The sequence below is a fragment of the Acipenser ruthenus genome, chromosome 7 (genome assembly GCF_902713425.1).
Source record: "Acipenser ruthenus chromosome 7, fAciRut3.2 maternal haplotype, whole genome shotgun sequence".
NCBI lineage: Eukaryota > Metazoa > Chordata > Actinopteri > Acipenseriformes > Acipenseridae > Acipenser > Acipenser ruthenus.
This window is the reverse complement of record NC_081195.1, coordinates 27,264,467-27,289,388: the sequence shown is the minus strand read 5'-3', so window position 1 is coordinate 27,289,388 and position 24,922 is coordinate 27,264,467. Positions and strand designations below refer to the sequence as shown.

At 41.7% G+C, this 24,922-nt stretch overlaps 1 protein-coding gene across 2 annotated transcripts in view; it reads left to right on the top strand.

Moving 5' to 3' along the window:
* Positions 1–24,922, top strand: part of LOC117969223 (NACHT, LRR and PYD domains-containing protein 12-like) — a 243,786-nt gene that overhangs the window by 18,528 nt on the left and 200,336 nt on the right. Inside the window, exons 1-3 of one of the 2 annotated variants that reach the window (XM_059026731.1) lie at positions 582–639; positions 10,426–10,649; positions 20,041–20,207. In XM_059026731.1, the coding sequence (XP_058882714.1) occupies positions 10,490–10,649; positions 20,041–20,207 (327 nt within the window). In that variant the 5' untranslated portion in view covers positions 582–639; positions 10,426–10,489. Of the gene's footprint in view, positions 1–581; positions 640–10,425; positions 10,650–20,040; positions 20,208–24,922 lie in introns of those variants that run through there. The other variant, XM_059026730.1, reaches the window with a different exon arrangement.

The following is a 24,922-nucleotide window of genomic DNA, read 5'->3' as shown; positions in this document are numbered from 1 at the left end:
CTGAAAATTACCTTCTCTGTCTGACCTGCCATCCCAGCATGCACTGGGGGACGCGCCAGCAAAACCGATGCACGAAACCGGCTGACTCAAGAATCTTTGGAGGACTGCCTACGAGATCAAGAAACAGGATCGGAACCGGGCTCACTGGAGCCGGATCATGAAAAGGCGTTGTACTAAACGGGTCATGATCAAGCTCCTCTGATCCGAAATCTTGATCCGATCCTGGAGCTGCGGAGCCGTTACTATGGAAACTGACCAATGAGAAGCTAGTATGCGTGGCGCCGAGATTGAAGAATCCGAATGTCAGAAAAAGTGCGTTTAATTTAAACGACATGAATCAGAAGCAACTACTGTACATGTATAATTTAAAACGATTCTGTAAAAACAGATCAAGTATATTAATACCGGTATCAGGTTTTTTAAAATGTTTTAATAAATGTTCCCGTAATCACGGTCGTGTGTATTTTGTGACGGACACACAGGTATTTTGCAGCGGTGTAGCCTCCATACACACACACATCTAGCGGCAGCGTCGGTTCAGCGCAAATTATCAACACAATTTGAGCAAGTAATCAAGTGCTGACAGAGAGCTGCAACTGGAAAATGTCGCGGACAGGGGGAGATTGAGGCTGTGAAAAGGTAAGCTTAAGTTACTGAGAAAAAAGGAATTGGGGGGGAAATGATATGCATTAAAAAAAACAACGTTACATCTTATTATTGCTTTAATTGTAATGGATAACATGAGAACGCCAGTATGACTGTCAACACAGAAAACGTAGAAATATTATTTATGAAACATCATTACGCAGTCAGGTCTATTTTTTCTGTAGGTATACGGCGAAAACAGAAATGTCAGATATAGCTAAACACAAACTAATATTGTACAATTTTTTTTTTCTAATTGCGATTATCTTAATACAGTGCTGTTACAGCTACTTTTTAAATGCATTGTTGCTTAATGTTTTTGAAAACGTTAAATGATCTTCGTTTCAATCTGAAGGAAATATTTTTTGGATATCCCTGCAAGCAAGTTTTATCGTTAGTTATCCAAATTCAGTATAGTGCTTATTTAAACATGATGTTAGCAATTTTAAAAAGGTTTCAGTCATGTATTTTGATGATGCATGGTCCATTTTAAAAACGTCTGATCAGCTCTGATCCGATTCTGATCTTGGTCTAAATTAACAAACATGCTTGATCCGATAGATAGTTGGGCCGTATTCTTACTTCGTACTCGCTGAAAACCTCAAGAGGGTTTTGCCTATCTTTAAAAACCCGACCTATACGTGTCTGGCGGTTTCGAATAAAACGAATTGCGTTTAGTTCCTCCATTTTTCAAAGAGGGATCACGTCATGAATGTTCTAAAACTGACCGCAGACGGAAAATGTGATTTTGTTCATTGAATTTGCCACGACGCAGTTAAGTTTTTGCAATTTTTTTTTTTTTTTTCATTCTGCGATGTTGAGTGTAACAAACATGAAACGCAAGGAACAAAACAATTAAGCTTTAAAAAAATTCCAAGCGATTTTTTTATTTTTTATTTTTTAATATCCCTGCCAAGTAGTCTTTTGCGGGCCGGACAGCACAGGTCAGCGGGCCGGATTTGCCAAACATTGGCTTACATGGTGACCATCCATCTGACTTACTAGAACCGAAAGCTGCCATGGCAGATACATTTTACCGACAGCCTGTTAATTAAAACACCTTTTCACAAGCTATTGTAAAGTGCTTGAATAACTTTGACGTTAAATTTGATGATATCAGTGCATGTATATCTCTATTTGCTGTTTATAAAATAAATAAATAAATAAACAAACAAACTACACATAATTTATAAAATAGTTCCGGCACATTCTGCAAAATACGACACTTTACTCGTGACACTGCAGTGAATTAAAAAAAAAAAAAAAAAAAAAAAAAAAATCTGCGATTTTCACCGGGCCTTCCTTGCAGTAACTTCACTAGAATGAGTTATGATTATAGGAAGATACTATTATATCCTGAGCAACAGGGGGGATTACATAAACTAACTGATGGGTTTACTTGCTGGGAGGTAAATTAAAACGTAAAAAACATATTAAACTATTTTCTGTGGATATACCATGATATAAAAAATAAAAAAAAAATATTGAATTATTAGAATTATTAAATATTTAGATTTTAAAAGTTCACTCATACACCTGGGCTAGTCCTGAGGTGGGGTTACCTGGACAGGTATATATGGAGGCAATGCAGTTTGGTATTTGTGTTTTTGGTTGTACTGAGGCTGAGATTAGGCAAGGGACACCTCTGATGCCTTGATGAAGTCAAATAGGCTTCCTCATGGAAGACACTCTGGAAATGAACTGTCTAAAATAAAAAGTGTAAAAACTTCATCCCTGGACTGGTTAAAGTAGACTGTTGACCAAGACTTGTTTTCTCTGTGCCGGTTGAGCATGACAGTCTTATAAATGAATGTTATCACTGTACAAATAAAGGATTAAGTAAATAATACCAGTGTAAACTATTGTGAATAGAGAAAAGGGAAATAAATGATGTACTTACCGGTGGGTTGGTGAGATACAATGGGGAAACCTGAAAGTTTATTTAAATGTATTATATCACAACAGTGAAGTTGTAATGTTTAATTTAAGTAAATGATGCTGATGTTTATCTCGCAGGGCTTGTTAAAATATAATGGTGTTATAATATCACTTACAATGTACTGGCATGGAGCACTAGAATTGCGTGCGGTGCTGCATGTCTGCGAGATGGGGGACGCCATGCTTGGGCTTTACAATGTACTGGCATGGAGCACTAGAATTGCGTGGGGTGCTGCATGTCTGTGAGATGGGGGACGCCATGCTTGGGCTTTACAATGTACTGGCATGGAGCACTAGAATTGCGTGGGGTGCTGCATGTCTGTGAGATGGGGGACGCCATGCTTGGGCTTTACAATGTACTGGCATGGAGCACTAGAATTGCGTGGGGTGCTGCATGCCTGTGAGATGGGGGACGCCATGCTTGGGCTTTACAATGTACTGGCATGGAGCACTAGAATTGCGTGCGGTGCTGCATGCCTGTGAGATGGGGGACGCCATGCTTGGGCTTTACAATGTACTGGCATGGAGCACTAGAATTGCGTGGGGTGCTGCATGCCTGTGAGATGGGGGACGCCATGCTTGGGCTTTACAATGTACTGGCATGGAGTACTAGAATTGCGTGCGGTGCTGCATGCCTGTGAGATGGGGGACGCCATGCTTGGGCTTTACAATGTACTGGCATGGAGCACTAGAATTGCGTGCGGTGCTGCATGTCTGTGAGATGGGGGACGCCATGCTTGGGCTTTACAATGTACTGGCATGGAGCACTAGAATTGCGTGCGGTGCTGCATGTCTGTGAGATGGGGGACGCCATGCTTGGGCGCGTGTAGAACGCTGTTATTATGCGGCAGGGCGTGAGCATAATACAAGTCTATGGGGAAGTAAACTCCATAAGAGATAATCAGAAGGTATGGGTTTTAAAATTAGTATTACAGGAAATGGAATCAGAATGTTAATGGAATTAACGATTATGTGTTATAGTTTAGTGACATTGAGTCAAATAACCATGTTGGTAATAGAAGATTTGTTTCTGTTTTTTAGACTAGTCCAGGGGGTGGGGATTGCTAGCAAGCAGGTATATGAGCTCCCTGTGAATCAGTTACAGGCTGTCTCTCCTCTGAGGAGGTGCTTGTAAGATAGTGCAGGTTATTAAGGGACTGCAGTGGAAAGGGGGGCACTTGCTTGAGTGTTCCTGGAGTAGCTATTGCAAATACCATTTCTCTGTGTTGTTTTGTGTCAGTGTTATAACTGGCCAGTCTTGTTCCTGTAAAGTGTTCTACTGCTGCACTTTGGAAGTGGTGGGAATAAAGACTTGCAACATCTTGTCTGTTGACTTCTTACTGCCTGGCCGCTCCAGTATCTACTACTGGCTACACTACCACATCCTTCCTGCAGATGCCCTGTGTGATACCCCATTCAGGCATTTTGTTTGCTAGTTTTTCTTATTATTACCCATCAGTAGTTTTGAAGTTTGGTTCCTGTATATAGTTCTGTTTAATCAGTTGGCTGTGAAACTGAATTCTACTGCCTTTGCCAGATCGCATCAATCTGGAGCCGAGGATTGTACATTTTATTATTTGAGATTGGAGTTTAGAATTGTAACGCTTACTGTTAAAGTGAGTATTAAAAAAAACAAATTAGAGTTGGATGAGCCGATTGAAAACATTGCTCACCATTTCAAAATGGCCTCTAGTGCACTGATAGTGTAAGAATTATTGCCCACATTGTCAAACAGGGAAACACAGCAATAACGATCCATGATGTGGTACGGAACAGAAAAGCCAAAGCACTTGTTATGTTTGTTTATTTATTTATTTTCAATCGCTCTTCCTGCAGAGTTTTAGAGGACAGATCTCAAATCCCAGTGACTAGAGCAGCTATTTTGAAAAGAGCTTTGAAACCGAGTTAAAAAGTGTAAAAAGTCAGGATGTTAACAATAAAATAAAATTGACAGGTATGTTTAAACAGCTGTAGCAATACGCGGGGTCGCATAACGCTGTATTCTCTGGAACCTCACTACTTACACTTTAACTAAAGCACACCTTACAAAAAGATGTTTCTTTCTATGTTTGCTTATTATACAATATTACATTTGACTGTGTATGAAAAGCAGCAGAATAGATCTGATTATCTGGAGCAAATGAAGTCCTTGAAACATGTTGCCTAAACAATAAAAAGGAAGTCCTTGCTTTTGAAATGGATCTGTTGCACTGTATTAAATACTATAATATACATTGTAACATGAAAATGTTAAACCTTTATATGTGTTGCTGCTTATCACGTGATGTACATTAAACCTGCAGCAAGCTTTAATATGCAGTTTAAATAGAATGGAATGTTATAAATAATAGAAACACATATATTTACAGTCAATTCTCGTTAAGAACTCAGATTAGACAAATGTCCTGATAGGACGAATTAATTACAGTACCCGGCAAAATTGTGCACTCGCTTATTGTAAATTACTTCTTGTAACACAAATTCACTTAACACTAATTTCCTGTAAGTGCAAATTATTTTGAAGCCTAAAAACAGAATAAAACGAATGTCCCTATTTTGAACCGCTGAGTGTAAAGGATATTGGGAAATGCATGAACTTGTATCCACATTAGCGCCTCTGCACTGTATTTCAGTGCTGTTTGGAGACTACAGATCCTATGATGCATTTGGAGTTGCCATAGCGCTCCCGCTAAAACTGCACTATCCTTGCAGACAAAGGTGAAGGTGTTATAAGCGATGGATAATGCACCACTGTACAAAAAAGAAAGATGTTGCTGCCGATTTCAACATTTCCACAAATACTCTATAATACAAGTATATGAACGGCAAACTAAGGATGTTTCACGACCCTGAACCGCGGTTCAAATGTAGGTTTGACATACAGACAGACAGCTGCCTCAATATAACCACACATTCCGATACTCTTAATAACTTTTACTAAAGAAAGCCCAAGCCAAGTTTCATCACAATTAAATGAGCTGAAATGTATAAGAACTTAAGTCAAGAGATCTGTAAGTGTGACAGACAGACAGCCTCCAGATGCTCTTAATAACTTGAGCTAAAGAATGTCTGTAAAAGGGTACGAGGTTCATTCAGATCAGATTGTTCTTTCTCTACCTGTTCTCACACCACATGTATAACCATTGAACCTGACCTGCTTATTGTGGGGTGCAGCAGCCTTTAGACTTGGGCATATTAACAGTGTCCTGGTATTCATGCATTTCCTCATCAGGAACTGAAACAGACTTTGAGAGCCTCATGTAACTGCTTTTGACTCATATTTGGAGTTGTGTTTATAGTGCCTGTGTAATGACTGGAGACTTTGAGTGTGTGAGGTCTTGTTAATTTCAGAGCGCATGTTTGTGTCGGACAGGACTTGCCTTTGAGTTCAACCTCTAGTTTCTTTAAATGTATTGAAACTTTAGGCACGTGATAATTACAGTAGACCTAGTAGGTTTGTTATAAGTAAACAATCATTGATCTAACAAGTTCTTCCTGCACAGTATATTGTGCGTAGAGAATGTACATAAACTCTACTCAATAAACTCAAAATAAACTCAATAGAGTATAATCTGCATTTTACTTTTCAATCTCCCTTAGCATCACAATATACCAAACAAAGCTATGACACAAATGACAGGTTATTTCATTTATGTTACTGTGACAGGGATGACGAGTGGTCTGACGTCACGGCAGAAGCATGAAAAAATACTGACACCAACATATAAGCATACAACAGCTTGTTATGGCTGATGGGGAGAGCGTTCTGTGTCGTCCAGTAGCACAGATGAAAATACCCAGACTGTTTCTGCATGAGACTAAAACAATGCTAGTGCGAAAGGACATTTGAATTTAGGTGCACATGTGCGACTAGAAATTCCTAAAGGTTTACTATAAAAAAAAGAAATTAAAAAAAACATCTTTTTCAGCTGAAAGTATAAAACAAGACAATAAAAAAACTCAGTCGGACTAAACTCATAGTTAAATCGTAATGTACTCTGGAGATGTAGTTTATTGGTGTGCACTGCCCACTGTTAATCACACATGATTTCCATTACACGAGAGTAGATGTTAAAACTTCATGCTGATTTGAACTCGGCTCTCGCCAAGATAAGCACCAACTAAGACGTAGCTTTACAGTAAACTAATGTGATCCATCTGCGTCTCTATCCATTTGCGCTTCCTTCCATATGATGATGTAGATATCCTTCTGTCAGGTGTTGATGGCTGAAGTGTAATGCTGGCTCCAATAAAAACTACAAATTCCATAACCCGCCAGTTTCACTGATTTATCAGTGCGATGGGATGCGTTGTTAATTCATCGGTGCTCTGCATCGCTGAGTCGGAAGTGACATCACTTGATGCTCATCGGTGGGGGAATTTAACAACAGTTTGGTGAATCAACATAGCTGATAATAATAGAAAGCTTGCTGCTGCGGCATGCAAGGCTGTGATTGACCTGTGCGAGCTGAAAGCTTGTTGGGACGAAGGTTTAGTTCTCTCTCATCTCGAGTTCGTGTACGTCACCAGCTCAGTCGGCTACTCTGGATAAGTTGGCAAATGTGATATTGTTTATCAATATGTTTATAAGCACAGTTATTTATTTATTTAAAAAACACAACTCCATACCCATTTTCAAAAGACGTGGCGTCTCTGAATCTACAGTTACATTGATAATAGTATCTCCGTACAAGACAAACTTCCACAGTGGGAGCGGCCATTTTGGTTTTGCTGCAGTTCACCGACTCTCATCCCCGGTGAATCCACTGCTTCAGCGGTGACGCACCGGTGAATTTAACAACAGTTCGTTGAGTAACTCCTGGTGAATTTAACAACAGTTCGTTGAGTAACTCCTGGTGAATTTAACAACGGTTTGGTGAATCCGCTTTACATCGGTGCATGCAGCGGTGAATTTAACAACAGTTCGTTGAGTAACTCCTGGTGAATTTAATAACGGTTTGGTGAATCCGCTTTACATCGGTGCATGCAGCGGTGAATTTAACAACGCGCCCATGGCTAATCGTTTCCAGACAGTTTGAAAACTTGTCAAACCAAGATGAGGAAACTAACAAATTATTTCCAAGTGATTGGAGAGGTTTCAAAAGAAAACCACGATGAAACCCCTTTATCATATTCAACATGCAACAAAACCATGGTTACCAACATTTTAATTGAAATAACGTTTGGTCACAGGAGAGCTATACCTTGTAAACATAAAGATCCTACACAAATTAAAAAATGGTCTCAATTAAACCGTAGAAAACACAGCATATCAAAGTGTATTACACAGACTTTTATAACAAATTTACAAGTAAAAATAATATGCACAGAACAAAACATTAGATAACTGAACAGAACTAACTTGCACAGGAGTAACTGAAAGGCAAGGCAGACGGGCCCGCTTCGTACTGCCGTGGAGACTTCAGCCGTCGGTCAGGGGATTGTGCACAATATTCATTAAGTGTTTTCCTCTTGTGTCCCATTTTCAAATCAAACTAGTAACTGTCACTGTGTACCTAAAGCAAAAGCTTACGTACACCTTAACCCGCTAATTTCAAAGTAGGTACTTTGAATGACAGGCGCTGTAGCTGGTAAATGAAAGGGCACAGGGTGCAGGTTTTGATGATTGACAGTCATTTAAACAAATGAGAGCATTCTAGTGTCGCAGCCTATCGCAGGCCAAGTGACAGCTGATAAAATAATGTTTTTTCTCTTCTTTTAAAAAAAATACATTCTATGAAAGACTTACTGTTGACTACGCCACCTTGTTTTGTCAAGGTCCTTCCAAAAAAGTAAATTATAATTCTCTTCTTAACCAGGTTCTTTCTTTTATTACCCCAGGAGTTAACACACACAGCACAGATAAGTATTTTAGATTTTTAAAAGTTGCTTTATTCACTCTTTAGGCTAGATAATTTCTCAATATAACAATCTGTTTTCTCCAGCTCTCACAAGGAGAAGCCTGAATAATGCAACCAAATATACAAAAAACAAAAGGCAGTTATACACCCCAACCCCTCAGTCCCAAACTGATAGTCCAAGGCGTGACCGGATGACCATACTTCGTCCACTCCCTGGTCCAGACCTCCTCTTAGGGCCCGTGTCCCGACGCCTGTTTGGGCCACCCTCCCAATAGGGCACTGCGCTTCAGCTGAAGGCCTCAGGAGAGATCCCAGGGAAAACCTGGGAGGGACAAGCAAGAACAACCTTCAGGGAATGAACGCAAAGTAAATCACCACTATATTTACTATGGTAGTCCAGCGCACGCTGGTTTACTTCCCTGCCGGCACTGGCTTGACCCACGTCTCTCTCCTTATTCCGCCCCGAGCCCCGCAGTGATATGCTGCCGTCTCACAGGTTGGAGTTCACTGCTCCCACGCGCTGTCCTTCCGGTCCCCGCTCTGCTGCGCAGACCCAGCAAGTATCCAGAATTCAGAGTAGGTGCTACCGCTCACAGACTGGAACTGTCCGCTGCCAGGAGCTCGCAATCTACACCCTCAACTGTACTGATCCAATATAAGTACTCGGAACTTCAAGCAATAGGAGTAGTAGCAACAATTCAAGTAAATTCAATTTAATAATAAAAGAAAAGAAAAAAACGCTAAAACACAAGCTCGAGCAAAAAAAAAATATTTAAAACTATACTTTCCTGCTTGCAGACATAGCCTTTAAATCCTCATGGTAATCCCATACAACAAGCACCGGAGTTTAAAAAGAGGAAGGTACACAAACAATAAAAACATTAAAAAGAAAAACAGTTGCATACAACAAGGTCTCTAAAAATCTTTGTGTTCTAGTATAGCGGATAAATACACTTCTCCTGTAGGAAAGCCGACAGTATACAGAGTTCACAGTGAAGCTGCCCGATTAACACCAAAACGTAAACAACAAACGCAAAAATTATTGTCAGTACCTCATTTCAATTATCTTCAAATCACCAAGTCCCGCGTTCCTCCCAGAGTGAGTCCACGAAGAAAAGAAACGAAACTGACACTGTCCATGCACAAAAAAATCCCAGCCGCTCGCTGTACCTAATCTCGTTCTCTTTGTTTTCATTTAACTTCCACCGGCTTCTCTCTCTCTCTCTCTCTGTCTCTGTCTCTCTCTCTCCTCTCTCTCTCTCACTCTCTCTCAATTCAATTTTTTCAATTTCAATTGCTTTATTGGCATGACTGATTTTTTGTGCATCCAGCATAGAGGCTATATACACCTATAGATAGATGCGTAGAAGTACTTTAATACTTTAAATACTGTTAGATGCTTATTTCAACCCCGGTGTTGCTACAATAAGTTTTTCCTCACAAATCCAGCACATCCCTATGGACCTCTTCAGCACTGAGTCACTCATTTGACATCACTTGGTCATGTGATTACCTAGCTCATTAATGCTCAATGGTTAGAACCCCGAGGCAGAGCGCTTGTTTCGATACTGTTTAATGAGTGCAGTCATGCAAGACTAGCACCTCATCCTCTGTCTGCCCATCCGTTTGCCATTTCGCTCCGTTGTGATCTCAGGCTGTATACAGATTTGACAGACGGAGTATTTTAACTACCCACCACACGTGTGCACTTGTTATTGGTCAGTTTCCCCAGTTACGGATCAGTGGAGCCCGATGTAGATCTGCTTAGTGAACATGGGGCCAGTGGCAGTGCTGAGCTCAGCAGTAATGTTGACCAGGTTGTCACAGGGCTGCAGAGAGTCTGTGTAGATTCCTCACTCCTCTGTGTAATCATGGGGCGAGTGGCAGTGCTGAGCTGAGCAGTAATGTTGACCAGGTTGTCACAGGGCTGCAGAGAGTCTGTGTAGATTCCTAACTCTTGTCTGTTGTATTGTTTCCACAGCCTGATCAGAAAGGACGGTTTAATCTGCAGTGCTGGCTAGATCTTTCTTCTACATCTGATTGCAATGGAGCATTTGAAAAGTAAGCATACAGAAGAGTCATCAACCTTGACACCAGACTTCACTTCAGGACAGCTAGCAGCCCTGGCCATTGCCCCGTCTTCAGCAGAGGATGGGACAATACGAAAAAGAAGGAGAAACGAAGAGGAGTTACCTCCACTATCTGGTAATATTAAGCCCATTTACCATTTCATTGTGTCGACGTTCAGCCAACACACAGAGGCTTGTGGTCCCAAGTTAAAGGAATACTGTGCTTTATGTCCTGTGATTGTGAGGCATATTTATTAATTAGGTTGCATGTCCAGGGTTTTATTGGTCCACCACAGATACACATATTCAAAGTATAAATACAGTTCTTATTCAAGCAGGATTGAAGGTCCTTAAATAAATGTGAACATGTATTTCTACTTAAAACACATGAGACATGGCACAATTTAATAATGTCCTTTATGCCTTAGATTCCACTAAGTGCTTGATAGTGCTTATTGAGTAGACTAGTAGAAAATGTTAAATAATTTAATCAGAAGTTACAAAAACAACTTATCAAGATACGAGCAACACATCAGAACATATACCAAGTATCACCTGCATATGTCTAGACATCAGATACCATCACAAGCATTTAAACAACATTATTTTCCTAGCGTATTGTGGTAAAATGGTTTGCAGTGTGCAGGTGTAGTGGTGATGTGATTACGAAACAGAAGACAGACAACAAAGTTCACGGTCCAAACGATATGTTTATTTATAATCCTGGTCTGGTGACCACAAAGAATACACTCAGGCAATTCACAGCAATGTGTAATACACAGAAATAATAATACACAGTTTGAAAGAATACACACAGTAGAACACACACAAAGACACACACACGGTCAAGTCCAGAGTGAGTGCTAAAGTGCTCTTGGTGAAATACAATTTATTCATGCACAGTTGTGCAGTGTTGTCCAGGTTTAGTGCTGGCTTTTAGCGACAGCTCCGGATCGTGTTAGCCTTCTAATAAGAACAAACAAGTACATTTTAGAAACGACAATAACAAACAAAACACTCACGGTAATTCACAGTACTCCTTTCTCAGTTCAGCTTAACCATAACAAAAGGAACAGATCACCTAGCCACGTCCCCTTTTGTACCATCAGTCACGCCCCCTTGGTTAGCGAGTGCAGCCGTTTCTCCTCCAATCCGCGGTTGCCACATCGCTATCCCTCTGGACTTGGTATACCGTAGCTCCGCCCCCTTTCTAGATGGCCGACTTCAACCCTGTAAACAGGAAAAGAACATGGTGAACTTTCTGAAGATGCACACTTACCCTGTGGAGGATTCACTGATTCATCCTCAGCAGAAGGTGGGAGGCCACATGGCCCCAGCCAGTCAGTCAAGCAAAACTCAACTTCCAATGAACAGAAGCAGTCTCTGCCCACGTCACCCTGACTACATGCTTTTATGATCGCTTCTTTCTGTCTTTGGGGGCTTGGTTAAGATATTGGCTGTTCTGCTCCCGGCCCATCTCATTATACCAGTTAAGCAGTGTGTGCTGGAAAGCCTTGTCAGAACGGCGCAGTGACGGCCTTACCTGACAATATCCCTTCTTTTTCGGAATTGTCAGCTCTTACCATCAAGCAAAATTTATTTTTTTGTGTTTAATACATGTAAGGTAGGAAAGGGTTAAACAGACTCATTGTTTCAGGGGGTCATTTATTACGAGTTCACAGCTCAGGAAAATTTGTGAAATATGTCTGTGGCAGGGCTTAGGCCCAGCACATGTAAAGAGTGATTTTGTTTTTAGTGTTGTGACGAATATCCAAATTAACATTTTTCTGACATGTATTAAGGCAAAGAAAAAAAAAAAGTTGTTTGAAACAAGGTATAAGTACTAGGAGCTTAGAGCACATTATTTGAGCTGTGATTCCAAGACACCTCCAGGTCCTCTCTCTACCAGCTGAAGAGATCATGCCGCTCGTGCTCCCAGTGAACAGGTAAAACCGGCCGCTACCTTAACCTGCTGTTCTGATGCTAGTGACCGCCTGTGGCAAAGTGCTTAACAGTGTGCAGGTGATCAATAAACAGACAGGCAATTATAATCCAGGTGCAATGTTGTTTAATGGGTTTGTATATCCAGTGCCTGATGGCAAAACAAACAGTAAACAATAAATGATGTTAAGTAATACAGCGGCGTGTGTTACTTAAATTGTAATCCCCGGGTTTGTCCCGAAATAAAAGTCCCGTTCTTTATACATCCACACAAAACACAAAACACATACACATGTCTCTTAGTGCGTGAATTAGTGCTTGTGGTTTAAATACAGTTATTTGTGATACACGTGCAGTGCTGTTCTGGGTTTGTGCTGGCCCTTGGCGATAGCTCCGGAACGTGTGAGCCATCTGCTAATAACAAGACACAGTTGGAGACAAACAAACAAACACTCACGATATGGATACACAAAACACAGGTCCTTCCGGGTTCTTTTCTCTAACCAAAATGAAGGAACCATCGCTTCGTCACCTACTTATACCGTCACTCATGACCCCTTGGTAAACGATTGCAGTCGCTCCTCCGATCCGGAGCTGCCACATCATTTCCCTTCCGGGTAGATGAGTTAATGTACCGAAGCCCCGCCCCTTTTCTAAATGACTGACTTCCTTCTAACCCTCGGAATGAAGTGTCAGGCCAAGCAGTACAGGGTACTCTGTTCCCATTACTTAGCGCCCTCACAGGTCGGGAGGAGATTTACCACCAAGAATCATTGTCTTTCTGTCACATATCCCACCGCTCAGAGTGGAGCCGAAGGAACACTCGGCTGAATCTACCTTTCCCATTACTCCCCCATTACTGAAAGGCTGCAACGCCAGATACCACCGAGCTATCCGGGCATTGCTGTCCTTCATTGTGCTGAACCACTTGATTGGGGCGTGGTGTGTGTGACAAGATCAAATGAGTGTCCCAGCAGGTAGTATCGTAAGGAGTGAGAAGCCCATTTAATGGCCAAACACTCCTTTTTGACTACGGAGTAGCTGCGCTCCTGAGGGAGCATCTTTTTACTGATGTACAATATCGGGTGTTCTACTCGACGCATCGGTGTGGAGGATGAATCCGGTGTGATTAGAGTGGGGGCCTGGCAGAGTCTTCGTTTAATAGTATCAAACGCCCCCTGACACTCTACTGACCATTTAATCAAACGTGGTGCACTCTTTTTGGTGAGGTCGACTAAAGAGTTAACCACTGTGGCATACTCGGGGATAAAGCGGCGGTAATAACCGACTAATCCCAGTAGCGACCTCACCTGAGTTTTGGGAATTGCCGCGTCTACCAAAGCCTGGATTTTGGTGACAATGGGTTTCACCCTTCCATTCCACATTAAAAATCCCAAATATTGAGTATTTTGGCAAACGTACTTTTTCCCAAGTTAGCTGTCAGTCGGGCTTCCCTTAGAGACTGAAGGACGGCTGCAATCCTAGCCAAATGCTCTTGCCAGGTGGAGATGTAAATAACGACGTCATCAATATACGCTGCTGCATATTCACGATGTGACCATAAGACCTGGTCCATCAGTCTCTGAAAGGCAGCAGGCGCACCATGTAGCCCAAACGGCATGATTTTGAAATGAAACAGCCCTTCAGGGGTTGAAAATGCGGTTTTCTCTCTAGAACTGCGGGTTAAGGGGATCTGCCAGTATCCCTTTGTCAGGTCCAGAGTAGAGATAAACTTAGCCTTTCCAAGTCTATCTAGAAGTTTGTCGACCCGAGGCATAGGGTACGCATCGAATTTGGCAATAGCGTTTACATAAGAAACATAAGAAAGTTTACGAACGAGAGGAGGCCATTCGGCCCATCTTGCTCGTTTGGTTGTTAGTAGGGGCAGCAGTTGTCAGGGGCAGCAGTGTGGAGTAGTGGTTACGGCTTTGGACTCTTGACAGGAGGCTTGTGGGTTCAATCCCAGGTGGGGGACACTGCTGTACCCTTGAGCAAGGTACTTTACCTAGATTGCTCCAGTAAAAACCCAACTGTATAAATGGGTAATTGTATGTAAAAATAATGTGATATCTTGTAACAATTGTAAGTTGCCCTGGATAAGGGCGTCTGCTAAATAATAATAATAATAATAATAATAATAGTAGTAGCTTATTGATCCCAGAATCTCATCAAGCAGCTTCTTGAAGTATCCCAAGGTGTCAGCTTCAGCAACATTACTGGGGAGTTGGTTCCAGACCCTCACAATTCTCTGAGTAAAAAAGTGCCTCCTATTTTCTGTTCTGAATGACCCTTTATCTAATCTCCATTTGTGACCCCTAGTCCTTGTTTCTTTTTATAGGTCAAAAAAGCCCCCTGGGTCGACATTGTCAATACCTTTTAGAATTTTGAATGCTTGAATCAGATCGCCGCGTAGTCTTCTTTGTTCAAGACTGAATAAATTCAATTCTTTTAGCCTGTCTTCATACGACATGCCTTTTAAACCCGGGATAATTCTGGTTGCTCTTCTTTGCACTGTTTCTACAGCAGCAATATCCTTTTTGTAGCGAGGTGATCAGAACTGAACACAATATTATTCTAGATGAGGTCTTACTAATGCATTGTAAAGTTTTAACATTACCTTGATTTAAATTCAACACTTTTCACAATATATCTGAGCATCTTGTTGGCCTTTTTTATAGCTTCCTGTGGCAATGTGCCCCGCCCCTGTGTGTATTTTTGTGTTTTATGTTGTATGTTGCGTGTGGTCTGTTAATGTTGGTGTATTGTAGTTGGTACACGGGATATAATGCGGGTAATGAGCACAAGTGTTTAAAATGTATCATTGTATTTAGGCACAGGGATTGCACTTCACTTCACGTGCATTTAAAGTATTTAATATATGAGCACGGGGTTGCACAGAATTAGTTCACATGCTGGGATTCAAGTGAATAATTAATTAGTAATTGAATCCCGGCACAACAGTATATATAGATGCACAAAGCACTCACTCGGGGTTGTGTGTTCGAGAGTGGAGAACGGGTGACAGAGAAAGGAGAGTTTATTTATAACAATTGCTACTACGTGCTGGAGAACCAGCACGGTACTTGTTTTGTGTTTAGCGTTCGTCCACCCTGTTTGTTAGTGTCTATTAGTTTTGTTTGTCTGTTTATTTTGGCCTCAAGTGCTGTGTCCTGTTTTCTGTTTTGTTCAACCTTTTTATTTTCGGTGTGTTATTAAAACACTGAGCGCAACAGTGTCTCAGATTCACTCACCACTACTGTCTGTGTGTGTACTCATTTCTGGTCTGACGTCATCACTAAAGCCAGCCTATCACACTTCCCCACATTGCCTAGATGAAGACATTTCTGAGTCAACATAAACTCCTAGGTCTTTTTCATAGATTCCTTCTTCAATTTCAGTACCTCCCATATGATATTTATAATGCACATTTTTATTGCCTGCGTGCAGTACCTTAAACTTTTCTCTATTAAATGTAATTTGCCATGTGTCTGCCCAGTTCTGAATGCTGTCTAGATCATTTTGAATGACCTTTGCTGCTTCAACAGTGTTTGCCACTCCTCCTATTTTTGTGTCGTCTGCAAATTTAACAAGTTTGCTTACTATACCAGAATCTAAATCATTAATGTAGATTAGGAATAGCAGAGGACCTAATACTGATCCTTGTGGTACACCACTGGTTACCTCGCTCCATTTTGAGGTTTCTCCTCTAATCAGTACTTTCTGTTTTCTACATGTTAACCACTCCCTAATCCATGTGCATGCATTTCCTTGAATCCCTACTGCGTTCATTTTGAGAATGAATCTTTTATGCAGGGCTTGGTCAAAAGCTTTCTGGAAATCTAATTAAACCATGTCGTATGTTTTGCAATTATCCATTGTCGATGTTGCATCCTCAAAAAAATCAAGCAGGTTAGTTAGACACAATCTCCCTTTCCTAAAACCATGCTGACTGTCTCCCAGGATACTGTTACCATATAGGTAATTTTCCATTTTGGATCTTATTATAGTTTCCATAAGTTTACATATAATAGAAGTCAGGCTTATTGGTCTGGTTCAGTTTTGTCTCCCTTTTTGTGGCACTAGTGGACCTCAATGGAATTGCCTCTGGGTATCGCATTGCATAATCTACCACCACTAATATATCCGGAATCAGAAGGCAGCAAAGGGCCCACTATGTCCATTGCAATGCGTTCAAAGGGGGTGGAAAAAATCGACAGTGGAACCAAAGGGGCGGGGCGCACTGGAGGTCTAAGGTCTGCTCACACCCTGTGTCCACTAATGTGTGGGTATTCACATTCCCTAAAACCACATTAACAATACAAGGCCCATCCCGACCATTTTCCCCTCGCTTACCTATTTCAGGTGCCCAGTTACATGCCGCTACATCACTCCATTGCAGCGGGGCATGACTTGGCCAGATGTCCCGGTTGGTTGCATCTAAAACAAGTGGGGGGGACAGAGGGCACACTGGTTAGATGGTTAGATATCTGTCCCATTGCTGGTATGGCAACAGGGCAGGGGCAGCACCTCTACCCCAGTTGGGGTCAACCTTGGTCTCCATGAAGGGGAGGCAAGGTGGCCCATTGGGGTCGGCGGTCTCGGAGGTCTGTATCCCAGTGCCGGTGCTGGTGGTGGTGGGAGAGATAGAGGAGGAGGTGCTCGGCTGCTCCGGTGTACGGGAGCCGTGAGTATCCCTGTCCGGGCCGAGACCAGGGAGTCTTCAAAGTCCTCGACCAGTTTCACGCTTGTGGCGCCGTATCTAGGCTTGGGTTTTGGCGCTGACCACATGGCAAAACTGCTCCACTACCACTGCCTCCCCGATTTGCAGATTGGTCTTCTTGGGAGGGGACAGCCAGTGTACCATGTGATCACACAACCTTTCCGAGACCACCCTGGGGCGTGTATCCTGGGACCTTTGGTACTCCCTGAACCGTACGCTGTGAGTCTCTGCGGTGATGTTGAGACGACTGAGAATGGCCAGCTTCACCAGGTCGTAATTGGCTGTGTCCGCGTCGCTCAGTGCCTGGTATGCTGCCTGACCCTCCCCGATCAGGCAGGGGACGGTGGTGGCTAGCCGCTCAAATGCAACTAGGTACACCTCTGGGTTATCCTCTGCTGTCATCTTCAGCGCCCAAGCTTTCGGGTCCGTCGTGGGTGCTGCTGTAGGGTGTGGCGTTATTGCCAGTCCTACCCTCTCAGTGAGCCCGGTGAATCGCTCCTCTCTCCTTCTCTCCTCCGTCCCCCATCTGCTATCCAGCACCTCCAGCAGCTCTGCCAGTGCGTTGCGGTCCATGATCCCGTGTTCTGACACCACGTGTGGCTTAACAGTGTGCAGGTGCAGGTGATCAATAAACAGACAGACAATTATAATCCAGGTGCAATGTTGTTTAATGGGTTTGTATATCCAGTGCCTGACAGCAAAACAAACAGTAAACAATAAATGATGCTAAGTAATACAGCGACGTGTGTTACTTAAATTGTAATCCCCGGGTTTGTCCCGAAATAAAAGTCCCATTCTTTATACAACCACACAAAACACAAAACACATACACAAGTCTGTTTAGTGCGTGAATTAGTGCTCGTGGTTTAAATACAGTTATTTGTGATACAAGTGCAGTGCTGTTCCGGGTTTGTGCTGGCCCTTGGCGATAGCTCCAGAACGTGTTAGCGGTCTGCTAATAACAAGACAATTCAATAGAACAATTAGAAACTATAGAAATCACTTTGTGGTTTTTCTCATTTTTTTAAACTGCCCAAATACTTTTGTCTGTGACTGGTATATATTAAAAAAAAACCAAACAAACAAACAAAAAAAAAACACAGAACATCAACACAGCCACGCCTGGTCCCTTATTTACTTCTGGATGTCAAAAAACTTTAGCATTTTAAAGAGTGTCCAGATAAGGCTGTGTGTGCAACACTAACTGCCAAATAGTGATCTCTACAGGCATGTGAAGTTGTCGGTGCTGCTTCAGATTCAGGAGCGAGTCAATCGGGGTCCGGTTCTGTCTGCAGTATGATACATTCAGATACATTTCAGATACATCACGCCACATCACCTGACATTCTCCAACACTGGCCCCACTTGCAGAAAAAATGTCTTGTATAGTGATCAACATTTAGTTTTTCTGTTATGTTGCACTCTTAGTTGTTGTTATGTGCAATGTAATTAAAGAGAAATATAACAGTGAGTAAGTATTACTGTTTTATTTTTTATTGTACAACACCCCATTTTCCACATTTATTTAACTTGAAGTGTTTATTCATGTTAAGAAGTTATGTTATTACTTTATGAAAATGTGTCTGTGTAATGGACAGTGTTGTGTGATACAGTGTTACAGATTGTGTGCCCTGTCGGTGAGTTGAGAGGAGATTAAAATCTCTAAATCCAGGAATGCAGAGGAGCCTGGCTCTTTTGCACTGTGGTTAAGAAGCTTGCTTGTGGTGGTGGTGGTGGGGGGGGGGTCGCCGGTCGCATCCAGCCTCTGTCCTGTTACATATAACTAGTTTGTTTATTACGAAGACACATCAACGGTAGGGATTATGAAAAGAAAATGTTACTTCTGCAGCATTTTGAAACTTTAATACAGTGTTACATATAATGAGGGCTTCTGATTTTCGGTTTTAACCGATAAAACCCGATGAAACACCCCCGATACAAAATAAATGAAATTGGTGGATAGCGGGGGTGTTAACCTTACACACAAACTGTATTCCTGTATGTGTTTTCGCTAGCCATCAGGCTGGGAAGTGCCAGCAGCAACACAGACTAGCAGTGGTTTATTGATCCAAGCAAGAACCTCATCAAGCTGTTTCTTGAAGGGCCCATGAGAATCAGCTTCCACAACATGGCTGGGTAGTTTATTCCAAACACCCACAACTCTTTGTGTAAAGAAGTGTTGCTCACATTTTTAGAGCATTTCTAAGACACCCCTGTATGTAAAACATCTGGTCTAGTTATAAAAAGTCTGCTTCATGGAAAGTATTTCTGTGTTATTTTGTTATATACTGTATAAGAATTTAGAGATTTCTAGAGTATTTGAAGCTGGCCGGAGCGTCCGAGTTCTCTTTGTATATGTAAGATGTAAAGAGAGTGGTGTATTTTACACTGTACGTGTTACACTTTCTTACCATTCTTATTTGAATGTTATTGTCTGTGGCAATGACCTTTTGAATACACTGGAACTGTAAGCATTCCACCATGCTGTAGCATTATTCACTGTGTATTCGCCTCTTAGCACTTTGTACTTGCAAAGAAAAAAAAAATTGGCATCCATTTAACATGCAATAGATATGCAATAAAGATCCAAAGTACTGTGATAGTATCAGATATCATGATACTGTGCATGATATCATATCGAGGAACCCTAAATGAAGTATCGCAGAACACTAGCAGGGCTGTCCTTATACTCAGCTGCTGTGTATGGATGTGTCTCAAAGCCTGTTCTAACAGCTTCATTCCTCACATTGCAGGTGTGATGCAGAGCTGGACTGACCCTGCGGAGTCTCTGAGTCTGTGCAGGGCTGTCCTTATGTGTGGATGTGTCTCAAAGCCTGTTCTAACAGCTTCATTCGTCTCCTTGCAGGTCTCATAAGGAAGTTCTTTAATTCTATAAGAGGCTTCAGTGAAGAAGACCTGCGCTCCATCAGTAAATATTACCAGCCCTACCTGGCATACGTCATTGAATATGACCTCAGCAGCATCCTACAGAATTTAGTCACAAAGCGCATTCTCACTAACGAGGAGGCAAAGGTAGGTTCTGTTTCTGCTGTTAAACAGCAGCAGTGTTGAGGTGTGCTTGGTGTGGATTGACTGAGACAGAGATACAGTGAGAGGGACTTGTTTCAGTTCCATCATTAACACTAGAAGCCCCGCAGCAGTCATTTTGGTGGTTTTTGGTTTTAAAATGTAATTTTCTCCTGTCGTGTAACACATATGGGGCTGTGCGTTCATGTACCTTTCTGTCTATATGTATTAAATATTCTCACAAAGCATGATACGCGGGAGTGCAGAAATAAAGGAGATATATTACATTATACCTAAAAGCCCCGGGAGCAGTCACATTGATGGCCACACAGAATTGTATTGTATTTTCATTATACAGAACGGTATTCTACTTTATTATTTTTATTTACCAGTCCGCACTGTGTTTAGCTGTAATTAGATTAGTCTCTACTCTCTGCCTGAGTGATGTTTTGGATCAGATGGCACGGAAGTATTCCATGAGAGCTGGCTCCCGACGGTGGCCTGTTCAGGTGTTTTATAATGTATTGGACCTAGCAGCCATCAACTCCTATGTACTTTACAAAGAACTTCCCAAGAAGCATTTGGAACAGAGAGAAACTGCCAAGCGTGTACCCACAGCTGAAGCTGGCAGCTCCGCTGAGAGCCGCAAGTGATGCCAATGCCAGGTTGGCAAGGCCAATAAAAATAAAACTTTGAACAGCTGTGCCCTGTGCAGAAATCGATGTGGAGAAGCGCATTATCTGTATCGATTGTGAACAGCCTTAGACTCAAGATAAAGGAATACCATTTTGTCAAAAAAAAGAAAAAAAATTAGACTTTTTTTTTATAACTTCTTGTGCTGTCGCTTCTGTAAAACTTTCTCTTCTAAGTTTAGTTATCTATGTTGTTCAGTTGGGAAGTTGCCGGTGCAGCATTTTAATGCTGATAATTAACCGATTTGCTGTTGAAAAGTTAAAAATGTATTGCTATCGTTTCAGTTTTATAAATATGTACAGTGCCTATAGAAAGTCTACACGACCTTAAGCTTTTTTCACATTTTGTTGTGTCAGTGCCTCAGAGTTTCATGCATTTAAATGAGGATTTTTATCACATATTTATTGAGAAACAGATTATATATTAAAAATTCAAAACTGAAAAGATCATAATTGGATAAGTCTCCACCCCCCTGAGTTAATACTTGGTGGAAGCACCTTTGGCAGCATTACCTTTTTGTTCCTTAGCCACTCCAGTGTAGCTTTGGCTGTGTGCTATGGGTCGTTGTCATGCTGAAAGGCGAACTTCCGTCCCAGTTTCAGCTTTCTTGCAGAGGGCAGCAGATTTTCCTCAAGGACTTCACTGTACTTTACTCCATTCATTTTCCCTTCTATCCTGGCAAGTGCCCCAGTCCCTGCTGATGAGAAACATCCCCATAACATGATGCTGTCACCACCATGCTTCACAGTAGGGATGGTGTTCTGTGGGCGATGCGCTGTGTTGGGTTTGTGCCGAACATAATCCTTTGAATTTCGGCCAAAAAGTTCAATTTTAGTTTCATCAGATCACAAAACTTTTTGCCACATGGCTACAGAATCTCCTGAGTTTTTTTGCATACTTCAAACGGGATTCAAGGTGGGCTTTCTTGAGTAAAATACAGGCCAGATTTGTGGAGTGCTTGGGATATTGTTGTCACATGCACACTTTGACCAGTCTTGGCCATAAAAGTCTGTAGCTCTTGCAAAGTTGCCATTGAGCTCTTGGTAGCCTCTCTGATCAGTCTCCTCCTTGCTCGATCATTCAGTTTGGAGGGATGGCCTGATCTAGGCAGGGTCTTGGTGGTGCTATACACTTTCCACTTACCCATCCCCTGATCTGTGCCTTTTCAACAACTTTGTCCCAGAGTTGTTTTGAAAGCTCCTTGGTACTCATGGTTGAGTCTTTGCTTTGAAATGCACTACCCAGCAGAGGGAACCTACAGGAACTGCTGAATTTACCCTGGAATCATGTGAATCACTACAATTTAACACAGGTGGAGGCCATTAACTTGGTGTGTGATTTTGAAGGCGATTGGTTACACCTGAGCTAATTTATGATTGCTATTACAAGGGGGGTGGACACTTATCCAACCAAGCTATTTCAGTTTTTATTTAATTAATTTTCTACAAATTTCTAGAATATTTTTTTCACTTGGAAGTTGTGGGGTAAGATGTGTAGATCAATGAAAAAAAAACTATTTTAATGCATTTTAATTCCAGGCTGTAAGGCAACAAAAGGTGAACATTTTGAAAGGGGGTGTAGACTTTCTATAGGCACGGTATGTTGTAAACCGATGTCTGTTCAGATGTTTATTACGTACGTAAGTTTTTGCCACTGATCAACACAAAAAAAGTACATAATGTCAAAGTGAAAAATAAAATCTACAGATTGTTCTAAATGAATTACAAATGTAAAACAGAAAATAATTGATTGCATAAGTATTCACCCCCTTTGCTATGACACACCTAAATAAGCTCTGGTGCAACCAATTGTCTTTAGAAGTCACATAATTAGTTGAATGGAGTCCACCTGTGTGCAATTAGGGTGTTTCACATGATTTCAGGTTAAATACACCTGTCTCTGGGAGGTCCCACAGTTGGTTAGTACATTTTCTAACAAAAACTACATCATGAAGACGAAGGAACATTCAAAGCAAATCCGGAATAAGGTTCTTCAAAAGCACCTATCAGGGGTAGGATATAAGAACATTTCCAAGGCATTGAATATCCCTTGGAGCACAGTAATGTCCATTATTAAGAAATGGAGAGAATATGGCACAACTGTGAATCTGTCTAGAACAGGCCATCCTCAAAAACTGAATATCCGGGCGAGAAGAGCACTAGTCAGGGAGGCCACCAGGAGGCCTATGGCAACTCTAAATGAGTTACAGTCTTCCACAGCTGAGCTGGGAGACACTGTGCATACGGCAACAATAGCCCGGGTGCTTCACAAAACTGGCCTTTATGGGAAAGTGGCAAAAAGAAAGCCATTGTTGAAATAAACTCACATCATATCTCGGCTAGAGTTTGCCAGAAGGCATGTGGGAGACTCTTGAGACCAAGTGGAAGAAGATTCTATGGTCTGATGAGACCAAAATAGAGCTTTTTGGCCTCAACGCTAAGCGCTATGTTTGGCGCAAGCCTAACACCGCATATCATCCTAAGAACACCATCCCTACCGTGAAGCATGGTGGTGGCAGCATCATGCTATGGAGATGCTTCTCTGCGTCAGGGCCTGGAAAGCTCGTGAATATAGAGGGCAAAATAGATGCAGCAAAGTACAGAGAAATCCTGGAGGAAAACCTGCTGAAGTCTGCAAGAGACCTGGGTCTTGGGAGAAGATTCATCTTCCAGCAGGACAATGACCCCAAACATACAGCCAAAGCCACACTGGAGTGGCTTAAAAACAAAAAGGTCAATGTCCTGGAGTGGCCCAGTCAAAGCCCGGACCTCAATCCAATTGAGAATATGTGGAAAGAGTTGAAAATTGCTGTTCACCAAAGGTCCCCATCCAACTTGACAGAGCTTGAGTAATTTTGCAAAGAAGAATGGGCAAAAATTGCAGTGTCCAGATGTGCAAAGCTGGTAGAGACTTATCCAAATAGACTCATGGCTGTAATTGCTGCCAAAGGTGCCTCTACAAAATATTGACTCAAGGGGGTGAATACTTATGCAATCAATTATTTTCTGTTTTGTGTTTGTAATTAATTTTGCAATGTTTTTTATTTGCAAAATTATAAAGCCTGAAATGATGTCCCCTCGTACTGAAATATACCTACAAACAGAAAATCTATATAGTGATCTATATATATATAGTGTTTAAATCAGACATTCTCTCTATAACTGAACAATAGTAATTGCTTAATAATGTGTATCAAATATATTAAGGGTCATTGCCTTCTCCGTAAACTAATAATGTCACTTTTATTATTTCATTAATGCCTTGACTTTAAAGACATTGGGTTGTGCAGCTCTACGTGCCACTAAAGAGCATGAAGCTCTGCATGGGATTTGGATCAGTGAACTTTTTGGTGAAGCAATGGTTCAAAGGGCTCAGTGATTCACAAGACTTCACGTTTCCCATCACTAGAAATCAGACCTCAGAACAGGACAGGACAGTCTGTTCAGTTCAGTGGAGCAGGAGATACACAGTACTGAAGGGTTAACCTCATCCTGTATCTATATTGAAGCGTTAATGAAGTGGATGTATCTAACTGGCAGATGTCAGTATGTGCCAGTCTAAGAGCGTGTGGTAGAGTAGTGTTGCAGTCAAGGCTGGCAGCAGCAGGAATAGCAAACACTGAGCGGGCAGACTGCAGTTTAAGTGCTTTCACACACTTCAAACAAATCATTTCAACAAAGGAACCAACATTACAAATCAAAACAGCACCCAAGCAACGCTATCCCAATGCAGAGACAGGAGTACAACCTGCTCCCAGTCCTTTCCCTCAGCTAACTAACCCAGGGAGCTGTCTCCCAGACACTCTTTTGTACATGTGGCCATCCCCAAATTGGCAATCAATTAACCAATTTGGGAATGGCCACATTCAATACTTATTTCTGCAGGGATTTTAACCTCATACCTGCCAAACTTAAATAAAAAAATTAAAAAAACTTTAACATACACACAATTTTACATGCAGGGTCTCAGCCCTGCCACAGACCGACACGCCCTCATACCATTGTTAAGATTAAAAAAATGTGTTTTAA